Source organism: Oncorhynchus tshawytscha, linkage group LG14 (genome assembly GCF_018296145.1).
Source record: "Oncorhynchus tshawytscha isolate Ot180627B linkage group LG14, Otsh_v2.0, whole genome shotgun sequence".
In the NCBI taxonomy this organism is placed as follows: Eukaryota; Metazoa; Chordata; class Actinopteri; order Salmoniformes; family Salmonidae; genus Oncorhynchus; species Oncorhynchus tshawytscha.
Genome location: NC_056442.1, coordinates 39,394,940 through 39,408,797, shown reverse-complemented (window position 1 = coordinate 39,408,797; position 13,858 = coordinate 39,394,940). Strand labels below are relative to the sequence as shown.

Below are 13,858 nucleotides of genomic sequence, written 5' to 3'. Positions count from 1 at the left end.
GATGCTTCGAGGGTGACTGTTGTTGATGTGTGCAGAGGCTCCCTGGTTCACGCCCGGGTATGGGCGAGGGGACGGTCTAACGTTATACTGTTACACAAGCATATACACCCCCTACCAAGCATCTACAAACCCTTCCAAACATATATACCTCCTACCAAATACACTCGCTATCAAGCATATACACACCCCCTACCAAGCACACACTCTACCATTTACACTCCCTACCATATACAGTCCCTACCAAGGACACTCCCTACCATATACACTCCCTATCAAGCATATACACTCCCTACCAAGCATATACACACCCTACCATATACACTCCCTACCAAGCAAATACCCTCCCTACCAAATTACCAGGTCAGAGGCAATTTGCATTCATACGATGCCTTAATAAGACTGTGCCCCTGCTGTTCTCTCTAAAAATAAAATAAACATCTTTGCAGTTCATTTGATCTTCCATCACAAACGTCTAAAAATATACACCCAGGCGCATCTGCAGCCGACCAATATTTGAGCTGCAGCCTACACAGACAACCTGGCTCAGTTTAGCGTTCCATGGCATTCATTAATTCATTTGTCATTCATTCATTCCCATGATTTTGGATGAGAGAGGATGCTAATTGTTTCATAACATCACCATCTCCATCCACAGCACCAGACTCTTATCAAGTGACAAGGCTGTATGCGTTTCTCCCAGTCTCCACATCTTAGGGAGAAATGGAAACAACCTGTCACTGCCACATATACCTCCTGTAAACAGGACCCACTGGGCACAGACATCAGTTCAATGTTTAGTTTTGATTTACATTTGATTGAGTTGTCAAGTAACCTGAATTCAACATGAAATCAATAAAAAAAATGTCACCATGTCATTGGATTTAGGTTAAAATGCCCTTTTGTTGATGACTTTTTACAAATCCAATACGTTTTCCATGTTGACTCAATGTCATCACATCAATTTTTGGGGGTTGAAATTACATGGAAACAACGTTCATTCAACCAATTTTTGCCAAGTGGAGAATGACATTGATTGGAGTTCTGTACTATAGTCCTCTGCTTCGCCTGCTCTTGAACAGTAGTTCTGTGATGGTTGAGACAGGGATATTACATTGTGGATGCACATGCAGCTGAGGTAGATTGATTGGCAACCTTGTCAGTACAGTTATTGATGCCTAGAGTTGGTCTGAATGGCATCCTAATGTGACTGATGTCATGTCTTCCTATAACGTGACTGACGGATGACGTCATGCGGTGACTAAGCCCTGGCCAGTTGTCTTCCATCCAGGTCTCAGGGTGGTGTTTCCAGGCTGTATGAGGAGGAGGCATGGCTTGCTGAGATGTCGTGGACGATCACACCACTCTGCTCGATGTGCTGCTGCTGTGCGGGCCTGGCTCCTCCAGCTGCACCACTGCATCACTGATGGTGCCATGATCCAGCTCTAACTGTGGGTGAGGAATCATAGTAATTTACCATAATCATCAACATGTTCAGCACAATACATTACAGCCATTGTTGTTATATGGCCATAAGTCTGTTCATGACAGGCTTTAATGAAAGCAAAATACCACAGTCTCACCGCATAGATTCCTTCCACAGCACAAACACATTGATCCATCAGTCTAACCAAACACTGATATTCCAAGGCAATGAAATGTGCATATGCAAAAATTATTAAATTATTTGTTCCAGATTGTGCCTGTCTGTATACCACAGGAGTCGGGTGGCACCTTAATTGGGGAGGATGGGCTCGTGGTAATTGCTGGAGCAGCAGAATTAGTGGAACGTATCAAATACATCAAACACATGGTTTCCATACAGTTTTAGATACTATACATTTCCACTGAGGACTTTCCTGTCTACTCTCCACTGAGGCAGGAGAAAACTGCCCTTTCACACGGGTGAATCACACTCCGTGTGATTAGAACGCTCGTTTTATCACGTTTCGAATCACGCAACAATCAGCGTTTGAGCTGGCCACACTTTTTTTCAGAAACTATTTACACAAACACAGTCTTTACAAAGTTATGTCCAGAATGTGAGCAGTTTATTTTTGGATGCAATGTTCAGATATTCACAGAAGTATATATAGCATAACACAATCATCCTAACCGGAAAAATGTAGGCTACATTTGTCCTAGCGCTAGCTGAGGAAATATTGACCCAACACAATCAGTCATATTTTCTAACTCTCGGCTGACATAAACTACAATATTAATTAGCTAATAGCAATTACTATGTATAATGAATCACATCACAGGTGAACTCAACATTGATCGAAATAACTAGGTAAAACACTTTATAGAAATCGAAAGTAATCCGACGATTAGTTTCAGCGCGCAGCCATGCATTTTTTCCTCACAGAAACCAAAAATAAGAGAAGACGAGATGAGTTTGATCTGTTTATAGTATGCATGTTGAAGGGGTGTGTCATCTACCGTGGTTCACATCCCACCATTAATTTCCGGAAGTCCTCAAACACCATTAATTCCCGGAAGTCCTCAAACAATTTGTGAATTCTTACTCACGTTGAAACCCAGAATGCATTGTATGTCAACAAACATGGCTACGCTACACAGCTGGAATTAGCTTAGCTCATCATAATCAGTACAACCTTCAAAAAAGTATTTTACACACATAATATGTGCCCATTACAATCTGTGTAAGAATCGGAATGCATGATTTGTCACCTAGAATTGAAAAAGTGAATAAAACCGTAAATACACAAATAATTGCCACACAACATTTTCTGATAGTGATTTATTGATACAAGTGGCGCGTTCCGGCAGTCAACCACGTAACCTCCCACTCTGCGCCATTCGGTGTTGTTGTTTATGTATGTAGCTAGTGAGCTAAGCTGTAGCATTAGCAATGTCTTTCAAAAGGAGACAACTCACAAATGTGGGAACTCTGGAGATTTTTTAAAATTTTGACAATGAGACTGAGTATGAAAGTCAGGAATCAGATTCTGACAGTGACAGTGAGGAGCTGCCCCCAACCTTGTAGCCATTGAGAACCCTGAATCTGAATTTCCCTTGTCCACTGACGAAGTACCCAGGTCCCTTTGAAGATGCTGGTGGTGATGGAGGCAGACCGACAGTGGATGAAGTACAGGAGTGCTGTGGTAGCTGGAAGGCCACCAGTCATTTCACCCCTCCTGGCCCTGCTGTTTGCTTTGACGAGTCCCAGTCTGGAGTGCAATGCCCCTTGCCATTTCCAACTGAGGCAGAGTGCTTCAAGTTGTTTCTGGTAGAGGAGACCAATCGCTATGCCTTGGAGCTACAGGGATCTGTGGCACAGTCGTGTCGAACAGGAAGGGGATGTCGGCTTTCGGATGCAGGAAGATGCAGAGGGGAGGTGGAGTTCCAGGAGAACGGTCAACAGCTGGCAGTAAAGTGGCATGACAAACGAGACGTCCATGTCCTGTCCACTGTCCATACAGCAACCATGTCAGCCACAGGGAAGGTGGACCACCTGACGGGAGAAAGAAAGATCAAACCAGATTGTGTGCTTGAGTATAACCTCAAAATGGGGGCCGTGGATAAGGCGGACATGATAAACAGCTTTGTGGAATGCACTCGGAAAACGACCAAGTGGTATCAGAAGATCTTTTTCCACCTGATCGACACTGCTGTCCTCAACGGCAGCATAGTTCACCGCCAACTAACAGGTGAGATGATTACTGAACAAGGTATTTTTGTAATTGGATGTACAGTTCACATACAAATCCATTATGCAATTATAGTGACAATATCTCACCCACCTACCCACTGCCTCATCATCCTCTAACTTTCCTCATCCTCCCCACTCTCTCATAGGTAAAGTAAATACCTACCAAAAATACAGAGATAACCTCATGAGAGCTGCTGGAGGAGCACCACACCCCTCGGCGCCCATCCACTGGGGGTCGTCCTGCTGTAGACAATCCCCTACGCCTCACTGCACGGCATTTTCCCTGCATAGTCCCTCAAACTGCTGCTCAAGGTAGTCGCACACGGAGGCACTGCAAAGTCTGCCTGTCTGGCGCCAGGAGAAGTAAGCAGAGGAAGATGACAAAATACATGTATTTAGCTTGTGATACACCTCTATGTATTTCACCATGCTTTGAGGAGTATCACATGCTCAAGCATTATTGAGCACATCTGCAGCAATAAGTGACTGACTAACCTGACAGGTGACCTGCCATGATACTATGCCTTTAGAGATGGGGGTGGAAATGCAGTTGTTGTTCAGTCACTGCATGGATATTAAAAATGGGTTATGTATATTCAGTTTTTTGTCCTCTAGTAAAACAAGTTGTTGAACCAACTACCAATACTGCAATAAAATAGATGACTATTACATATGTGTTTTCTTGCTGTGTTTTCATCCAGTACAACTGTTAAGGAGTGTACGTTAGCATACAAAAGCTGTCATTCTTCAGCTCCAAAGATGTCCAGCTCCAGTTATGATATTGGCAAATAGTGTTTGTGGTTTCTGAAAGTACAGAATAAAGAGGAATTATTAATTAGAATACAATATAAGGATATCGCAATACAACAATACTACAAAGAAGTAACATAATAAACACTGCTATACAAATAGTTTATTGCATTGACAAAATCACAGATTTGAGTCATAACAGTAAGAAACTAACTTTAGGCAAGACATTTAAGAACAATTTATTATTTACAATGATGGCCTACACCGGCTAAACTCGGACAACTTGTGCACTGCACTATGGGACTCCCAATCAGAGCCAGTTGTAATACAGCCTGGATTTGAACCAGGGTGTCCGTAGTGACGCCTCTAGCACCAAGATGCAGTACCATAGACCGCTGCGCCACTTGGGAGTCATAAGTCCAGGGTAGCTTCAAAATACAACACAATAGTTCTCTGACGCAACTAGCATTGTTTTACAGAGCTAATAGAATAATGTAGCTACGTAAGCACGATTGACTATAATGTGTAACGTTACCTCACGTGTCCGCGGTTATAAGAAATATATTATGATCCATACATACAGTGAGCTACAGCAGAAACGGCATACTGAAACTATTATAACGTATTAAGGCACTTACTTTGATAGAAACGCTGCCTGGATTTGAACCAGGGTGTCTGTAGTGACGCCTGTAGCACCGAGATGTAGTGCCTTTGACCGCTGCACCACTTGGGAGTCATGAGGCCACATAGCTTCAAAATACAACACAAGATAATACTTCTCTGACGCAATTAGCATTGTTTTACAGAGCTAATAGACGAATGTAGCTACATAAGCACGATTGACTATAACACCATAAAGGTTATGAAATGAGTAACGTCACCTCACGTGTCAGCGGTTATAAAGAATATACACAAATATATTATACTCCATACATACAGTACGGTACAATATAAATGGAATGGAATGGAAAATGTGAACACGTGTGCAGATCCTGTTCTGACAGGAGATGAGCAAATGTTTGCAGACGTGAACTGCACAAACAATTGGGAAGTGCTTGGGGAATTTTGTCCGTGTCAGAAATTTCCCAAAAATGTAATTGTCCGCAAAAGTAAAAATGACTATTTTTATGTGAATGAATGAGGAGGCGGAACACACCTAAATTCAAACTGTTTTTAGAAAATAAATGTTACAAAATCTTGTTACAAAATCATTTGAAATTGAAGTTGAAACAGTCTATAAATCTAAACAGGCTGCGTGGGTAAAATGTACTGTTTACGTTTAAATCACATTCTGGAATGGAGAGAACATTCTAACATCACGTGCATAAAAAAAACTCACGCTGGGGCGACCGTTAGAGATATTTGGAACTCACGCATGGAAGGGTCTTCTTGACCCATTTCTTTATCAGTGGAAGGCTTTTATGGGGCTTATGTCTTTTGCCTGACAGGATGTGTATAAATTGAGTATTTCTACGCCTGGAAGATAAACAGAATTGATGTGGTATTTTGTTGCTGTGCTAAAAGACTGTCCCCTTCCTCATGGTAAAATAGGTTAGTGGTTCTCTCAGCCAAACCACCACATCTTGTAGAGTGGATCATTTAGCTAGCGGCCCTTGTTGACATGTTTGTCGCTCCTCCTCTCTCCCGGCAGGTAATGACGAGACATAAAACCAATCCTGGAGATGCCGAAGAGAAGAGACATTCTTGCCATCGTGTTGATAGTGTTACCGTGGACTCTGCTCATCACCGTTTGGCACCAAAGTGCAATCGCTCCGCTGCTCGCCATCCGCAAGGGTACATGCTCAATCCTTCACTTTCTCATATGTCCTCTGTCGCATTCAATAGCCAATGTATACAATCCAATTCAATCACATGCCCAGTCACAGAACATAATGGTACAGTACATACAGTACAACAAATGCCTTCCACAGGGTCTGTTACAGATTCCCCTATGTGGTGGTGTGCATCATCAGATTGTAATATAGGTCAATTGTCAGTTAAGGCTATCCAAAATGAACTTCTTGGTAAGTGTCCTTTGATTCGCACAGTCCCATCCGCAGCTTGTGCTTGGAGTAAAGCTAATTTACACGCAGCATATGGTCTTCAGCAGTCATTCAGCTAATATATTTAGCAGTTAAACTGTAGAAGACTTTTCTAATCAAAAGGAGACTAGATTCATTTCAAATGACCTTCAATCAGCATCTGAAATAGTAATAATCATAATAATCACTGCTCCCTAAAAGCTCCCAGGCAGGCTTTATAGAATCTCCTGAGTTGGTGTTTATGTGGCTCCCACATACTGTTCACAAGCCTGAGACGTTATCACACACTCACATTATGAACCCCCTCTCCATAAATGTGACTCCAAGTGACCTTAATAAACCAACAGTCTGGTATGTCAAGTACAGTACTCTGTCTAGTGAACAGAACCATATTAATAGGCCCAATGCATCTGTTTGTTTTCAAATAAAATGGTCAAAAATAAACAAAAATAGCTTCTTGGCAAACAGCAATTTCTCAATCAAGAATTTTGCTAGGACTGTCTGGGAGTGGTCTGAGTGAGGGGCCTAATTATTCCAACCTCAGTGTGGAAATATACATAAAACACAGAAAAATTACATTTTTGACTTCACTGGGCCTTTAAGGTGACTGTAAATCAATAGCGTTCTTTGCCTCCTTCCATTTGGCATCAAGGTGAAATATAAGATGTAAAATAGGCAGGTCTCCACAAATCAACTGGAGCCTTTCCTTTGTTTTGTCTCAAGAGTAGCAGGAGTTTGCCAGAATGCTTTTTGTCAGCCACCGCAGAACATCTGGCCCTCAGGAGATGTGTGTGAATCTGCTGTGTGATGTAGAAATATCATGTTTCTGTCTGAGGTGAGAACCTCCTCTCTAACTGAGCACTGATAAAGACTGCCATGAACTATGGAACAATGTGGAGAAATGAGAAAGGAAATACCTTAATGATCCAATAATGATATTAGATCCATCATACAGGGCTATGGGGGCCACATAATCATAGCTCCACTACTGGAAGACCCTGTCCCTGCCACGGCTGTTCCAGCTGAATGAGTAGGGGCAGCCAGGGGAGCCGCTGCCCTAACCAAACTGTAGCCATGTTGTCCGCTCACTTCACGCTGCCTGCTTTCACTCTTTGCTGCCTGTCACCACCTAGTAAAATAGATCTTTATCATACCAGAGAGGCTTGCAGTACATCGGCACTGACTCTCAGGTACTTGCCTCTTGGATTGTGCCTCTTGAGATTATTCAGTGGGAAACCCTTCCCCCGGGGCGTGCTAATGCCTTATATGTCTTCCTGTTCCCCTGCAGATGACGGAGCCGACGGAGGACGGAGGGACGTGGGCCAGGCCAGCGACTCTAAGGAGTACTGCTCCTCTGATAAGGACATAGTTGAGGTGGTGAGGACGGAGTACGTGTACACACGGCCGCCACCATGGTCCGACGTGCTGCCCACCATCCACATCATCACCCCAACCTACAGCCGCCCGGTCCAGAAGGCAGAGCTGACGCGGCTGGCCAACACCTTCCTCCACGTGGCCAACCTGCACTGGATCCTGGTGGAGGACTCTCAGAGAAGGACCCCGCTGGTCACACGCATGCTCAGGGAAACGGGCCTCAACTACACCCACCTGAACGTGGAGACTCCCAGGAACTATAAGCTGCGTGGGGACACGCGGGACCCCAGGATCCCCCGGGGCACCATGCAGAGGAACCTGGCGCTGCGCTGGCTCAGAGAGACCTTCAATTCCAACAGCAGCCAGGCGGGCATTGTCTACTTCGCAGATGACGACAACACCTATAGCCTGGAGCTATTTGAGGAGGTCAGTCCAGGCCTGGGGCTCAGTGGCATCTCATTGCCACGTCTGGTCCACTATATTCCCTTTAGTAACACTGAACACAATGGTAGTGGGGAGTTTACAGAAAATAATTTAAGAATTAATCACATTTATTTTAATTTGGAAAAAATTTTGCACATTGAATGATGGCTACTTCTACTCCTAGTAGTAATAGATTGTGGTTATTGCCTGAAGTATTTTGATTCCCATTACCAACAACAGTGGTCCAAGGATAAGTTTGAACTTGGTAATTAGTGCCTCAGGCCATCCATTTTGACTCAAGACACATTGGCTTGGCGTGAATGGATGCTGTTGGGCCCTGGGGCATTAGCCTCAGGTCTTGTTAGTGTGAACGGGGCAGGTTGTAAATGATGCACTCTGTATCGATGGGCCTGTCATTGCCTGATTTCCAGGGAAAGGTGGAGTGCTCTCCCTCTCCCTAGTAGCCCTCCATCACTTACACCTAGCACCAGCACTCTTTATAGGGGAGAGTAACGACCTATAGGGCTGAGCTTGAGCTAGCTGCCTTTGGGCTGACCGATAGAGAGAGTCAGTGAGAAACCACTCAGACCCAACTGACAGAGCAGTAAATATCGGACCATTCTCATAGACCTGCTAACAGGTGTAAGTCATGGAGGGGATGGATTTGGAGACAAGGCAGAAAACATGTGAAGGGGTTTAAAGTAGACATCCATCCAAGCGATTGCATGTTATGATCTGGACATGAATTAACCTGACTGGAAAGATGCCAGCTTGTTCAGCTTGACCTGACATTTGAAATATGAAACATTTTACAAATTAAATCATTCATTGTCATGAACTCTTGCCCAGACTTGGCAGTAATTCAATATGGAAACACGGGTTACAAATACAACAGCTGAATAAAATACGTACAGCAAGGAACTGTAATGGCCAACCTAACCTGGTATTGCACCATTACATAACATTAAGCAGATGCTCTTACCCAGAGCAAACCAGACCATGGGGAAACATTCCATGTTGAGAGACATGGGCAGAGACTCTGCTGTAAATTGTGAAAATTAAAATAGCTCATGAAATATGCATCTGCCATAGTTAAACTAAATCACTGTAAAGGGGTGCATTAATTATTAAGCTTTCATAAAAAAATGCTTATGTTGCCTTTCCAAAGCCACAAGGAATACTTACTGGCAGCGCCTGCCTTTTATCATATCTAGCCTTCTCCTTCAGCATCCACATTCAACATTGTGAACCAGATCACTTAGAATAGAATATATCACCTAAATTGAATAGTTTTTTTAGATCATAAAATAAGTATTTGATCTAAAAGGTAAATATTATATTGCTTCTGGTTTAGGCATCATTGGGTGTACTGATGAAAATTGGGCACCGTTTAGGAGTTGAATTAAGCCATCAATTCCATGTATTAAAGACAGATAATCAACCTATAGCAGTATAATTACCCGCAAGCAGTATCAGCCTATTTCTGATGACAACTCACTTTAGAGCTTCTGTGAACCAGTACAGATCCTCATCTCGTCACCCTCTCCTGTGCTCCAGATTGATTAATACACCTCGACGTCTACCGTCTCCCTTTAAAGTTTTGGATTAGTTTCCTTTGTTGTGCTCAGACTTCAAGAACATAGGCAAGCTGTCTCTGTGGGCCTCCCCATCACTCGCATCGCCCCAGTAAAGGAAAGAGTTTACACACACAGAGACAGAGAGAGAAAGAGAGAGACACACTGTATATATATATAATATGACATTTGTAATGTCTTTACTGTTTTGAAACTTCTGTATGTGTAATGTTTACTGTTAATTTTGGTTGTTTTTCACTTTATATATCCACTTTGTATGTTGTCTACCTCACTTGCTTTGGCAATGTTAACACATGTTTCCCATGCCAATAAAGCCCTTGAATTGAATTGAGAGAGACAAGAGGAAACTTATCAGAAACACTTCAAATCCACAAAAATGGGGTAGCACTTTGTGGCATTTCCATCAACTCAGCTCTAAACTGAGGAGAGACTGGGTGCCGTTTTAGCACTGATTCCCATTAGTGGCAGCCTTGGAAACATTCATTTTCACATTGTAGCTTGGAGGGAGAGAGGCAACGCCCCTGATGATGCCTGAGACAGTTTCATTCAAGAACCAAACTCTTGAGGAAAACAGATATTTCACTCTTAGGAAAGATGCATGATCTAAACTAGTGATAAAGGTCAGTTTTCTAATGATCAGAAATCACACATGACCCTTGAGAGAAGGTGATGTCATCCCTAACACACAATTAAGTGAAATATTATCTGGGTGGCTAGCCTGGCCGAGTCCTGTTCTTGGTGGCCCAGATGTGTTTCCAAACTTCACACAGACACGTCTCCTTTCTGATCCGCTGGACTGATGGGTTATCATCAGATAAGGCTAGAATACTGGGACACACACAGGGAGAGACCTGTTTCCACAGTGTTGTCCCACCCACCACATACCTCCTCTCTCCACTACACACCTCATTTAAAAAGCACTTCTACAACAGAACACCAGCACCACTATTATTTCTACTGCATTGAGTGTGGATACATTACTCTACAGTTCACCCCTCATTAGAAAACTTCCTTTCATGACTCTCTCGCTGCCAGTGGTGTAGAAACACAGTTGACAAAGAGTGGGCTGCCGGGAGATCGTTTGATGCTGGAAGATTAAAGGACAAACCTGAGCCTCTGAGGAATGGAAGAGGCTCGGCTCCTTTCAAGCATCTCCTCAACCAACCTGCTCTTCTACTCCCATCCACTCTGTATAATGGCCCTGGTCCTCAAACCCACTTAGCTCTGTCCATGTTTACTCTTCTTAGGGTGGGTCCATCACGGTGGCCCTGCAAGGCTCCTATGATAGATGCAACATACACATTGTACATTTTAGCTTCTCTGACTCTATTTGTATCATTGTTTGCAATGAAAACTATAATAAATGTATTTTGCTTTGTTGGCACATCTCGTATAGACACTGATACACTGATCCTGTTAATTAAAAATACAAACAGCGCAAGGATGCTTAACTTTCTCTGTCCTCTCTTCTTCTCCATCCAGATGAGGTCAACAAGGAAGGTATCTGTATGGCCCGTGGCCTTCGTTGGTGGTCTGCGTTACGAGTCGCCCAAGGTCAACGCAGCGGGCAAGGTGTACGGCTGGAAGACTGTATTCGACCCTCACCGGCCCTTTGCCATCGACATGGCAGGCTTCGCCATAAACCTGCGGCTCATCCTCTTCAAGCCCCAGGCCTACTTCAAGCTGCGGGGAGTGAAGGGAGGCTACCAGGAGAGCAGCCTGCTCCGAGAGCTGGTCACACTCAATGACCTGGAGCCCAAAGCTGCTAATTGCACTAAGGTAATGCACAGCAGATGGAGCAAAAATAGATGCTTTCTTTTTACATGTTATACTCTGTAATTTTACACTAGAATATCCTCATTTTATCTATTGGTATTTTATATAATGTCAGGCAAATGAGAAATCCATACTCTGATGATCCTCTGGTGGATCTTGCAGTGGCAAGTTCACTCTCTCCAAAACAACTTTATATATAACCAGGTGCTAAAAACGTCAGCGGATCCATTAGGTCACTGGCAGGCTCCCCACACATAGTGGGTGTGATTGTAAAAGGCTTCAGGGCACAGTGTGGTGTTTCATACCCACTTCATCTCCGGCCTGGCTGTTCCCTGTCTGGCCCTGGCCCCAGCCGCTAAGCCTCTCCCTGGGCAGAGAGGAGTCGGACAGGAGCCTTAGCTCACCACCACTCACACTCACAGGATGGGATATTCAGCCTGATTATATTCAGGACTCCTGGAGGGGAGTAGATGAAAAGGGGGGGTGGAGCGGGGGGCGTCCTAGCATGCATTCAGCCCAGATGAGCACAGGGAGAGGGATGGGGGATGAGCCGTGCTCCGGCACCTCTCCTCCTTATAATCTACCTCTTCAGACGCCAGTGTGACTATTAACCTCATCTACACCTGGGTAAAGGGAGAGTTAGTTGGCTTCTGGTGGAGGCAGCTCAAACACACCTCATGCATAATTTGTTACTGAAGTGGAGGAGATGAAAGGCAGGGCTACTCAGAGACTGAGGGGAAGAAAATTAGCTCTATACGTCGATTCTTTTCCACCATCAATCTCCTGGATGTGTGTCCATTTTTCAGGGCCAATTCATCCCACTCCAAGGCTTGATTGGGGCTATAGTTACCGGTACGTGACGTACCCAAAATAACTGAGCTGCATCACTTACAAACAGCCAAAATGGGGGCACTCTCTATTCATTGTCATATAATGTTGAGCTGTTTCCTATTGTACCATCTGTACTGCTCTTGTTGCTATATATGGGAGTAGAAGAATATCACCGCAGCCCATGCGAAGAGGAGAGAGGTGTCGTGTCTTTGGCTATGCCAGATTAATTGATAAAACATGCTATTCTATAAAATAATTTCTCTGTAATTAATATCACCTGATTGAGCTAATCATGTAAATGTAATTAACTAGAGAGTCGGGCACCACAAACTAATATTTATAGAGCTGTTATCTTCCGAATAAACTCTTAAAGACCTAGTAATATTTTACATCAATAGCAGTCAATATCAATCGTCATTTTACTTCAGTCTCATAATCTGAAAGTTGTAAATTCTTTGTTATCTGCAAGAACCCTGGCTAACAAGTTGAATCAGCAATACAAAATTGGGTTTAATGATTTATTTACTAAATACCTAACTAATCACACAGACAAAATTACGTCATTACAAATTACGTCATAAAGGAAAACGTCCCTAGCGGGCGAAACAGATATGATAGCTTGTTACACAAAGGAAAAGGGGCTGGGTTGAGTGAAAGAGTGGGAGACTGAGGAACAAAGGGAAAAAGCTGTGCTATCGTAAATACAGTATCTTATGCATTCTAAATTACCACCCATTTGGAAAAGGAAAATGCAATAAATATTTACTCTGAGCTACGCTTCAGTAGGTTGGTGGTAGATGGAAGGCCGTATTGCCAAACCGAGTCCTTTGAAGAATGTCTCTGGTTGTCAATTGGATACGTTGTAGTAACGTCGTTGGGTGATTGACGGAATACTCTGTCTGTTCCTTCCTAACCCTTGTTGCATCTGCTGTTGCTAACTCAATGGCTAGGAGGTATCACTTCTGTAGTGAATAAGAGTTCAAAGTTCATGCCATTCGCAACCAAAGCTCATGCTGATATTGGCTTCGTTCTGTAGTTATTATCTGAACCATTCTGACATAGGTCCGTCGTCCCTGCATCTTCGGAACAGGAAGTTCTATTGTCGTCAAGGGCTTATATAGAAAGGAAGAAAAGGGGTGTGTTTCATAGTTTACAACCCCTGTCTCTTCACGTGGGCAGGCCACTGAGTGAGCAGCCCTAACTTATGAAAACCCACATCTCACATTTTAGAAGCTAAAATCATATTTCCTCCCATCACAAATAATTTCATATTCAAACATTTAAATTGAACAACAATTCCATGTGAATCCGATAACTCTGATGTGTAGACTTTCCACTGTAGAGTTTATGTCATCTTATCATTGAGAATGTCTCAGATGACAACCGAACTGACA

The 13,858-nt window shown here is 43.4% G+C and overlaps 1 protein-coding gene across 5 annotated transcripts in view; it reads left to right on the top strand.

Moving 5' to 3' along the window:
- Positions 1–13,858, top strand: part of LOC112267195 (galactosylgalactosylxylosylprotein 3-beta-glucuronosyltransferase 1) — a 121,036-nt gene that overhangs the window by 105,704 nt on the left and 1,474 nt on the right. For 2 of the 5 annotated variants that reach the window (XR_002956059.1, XM_024445400.1), the window contains exons 3-6: positions 1,289–1,452; positions 6,075–6,217; positions 7,754–8,265; positions 11,340–11,636. Coding sequence is in view for 4 of the 5 variants with exons in the window: in XM_024445400.1 (XP_024301168.1) it covers positions 6,106–6,217; positions 7,754–8,265; positions 11,340–11,636 (921 nt within the window). In the remaining variant the exon portion in view is untranslated. Of the gene's footprint in view, positions 1–23; positions 1,453–5,686; positions 5,975–6,074; positions 6,218–7,753; positions 8,266–11,339; positions 11,637–13,858 lie in introns of those variants that run through there. The other 3 variants (XM_024445401.1, XM_024445402.2, XM_042297504.1) reach the window with 3 other exon arrangements.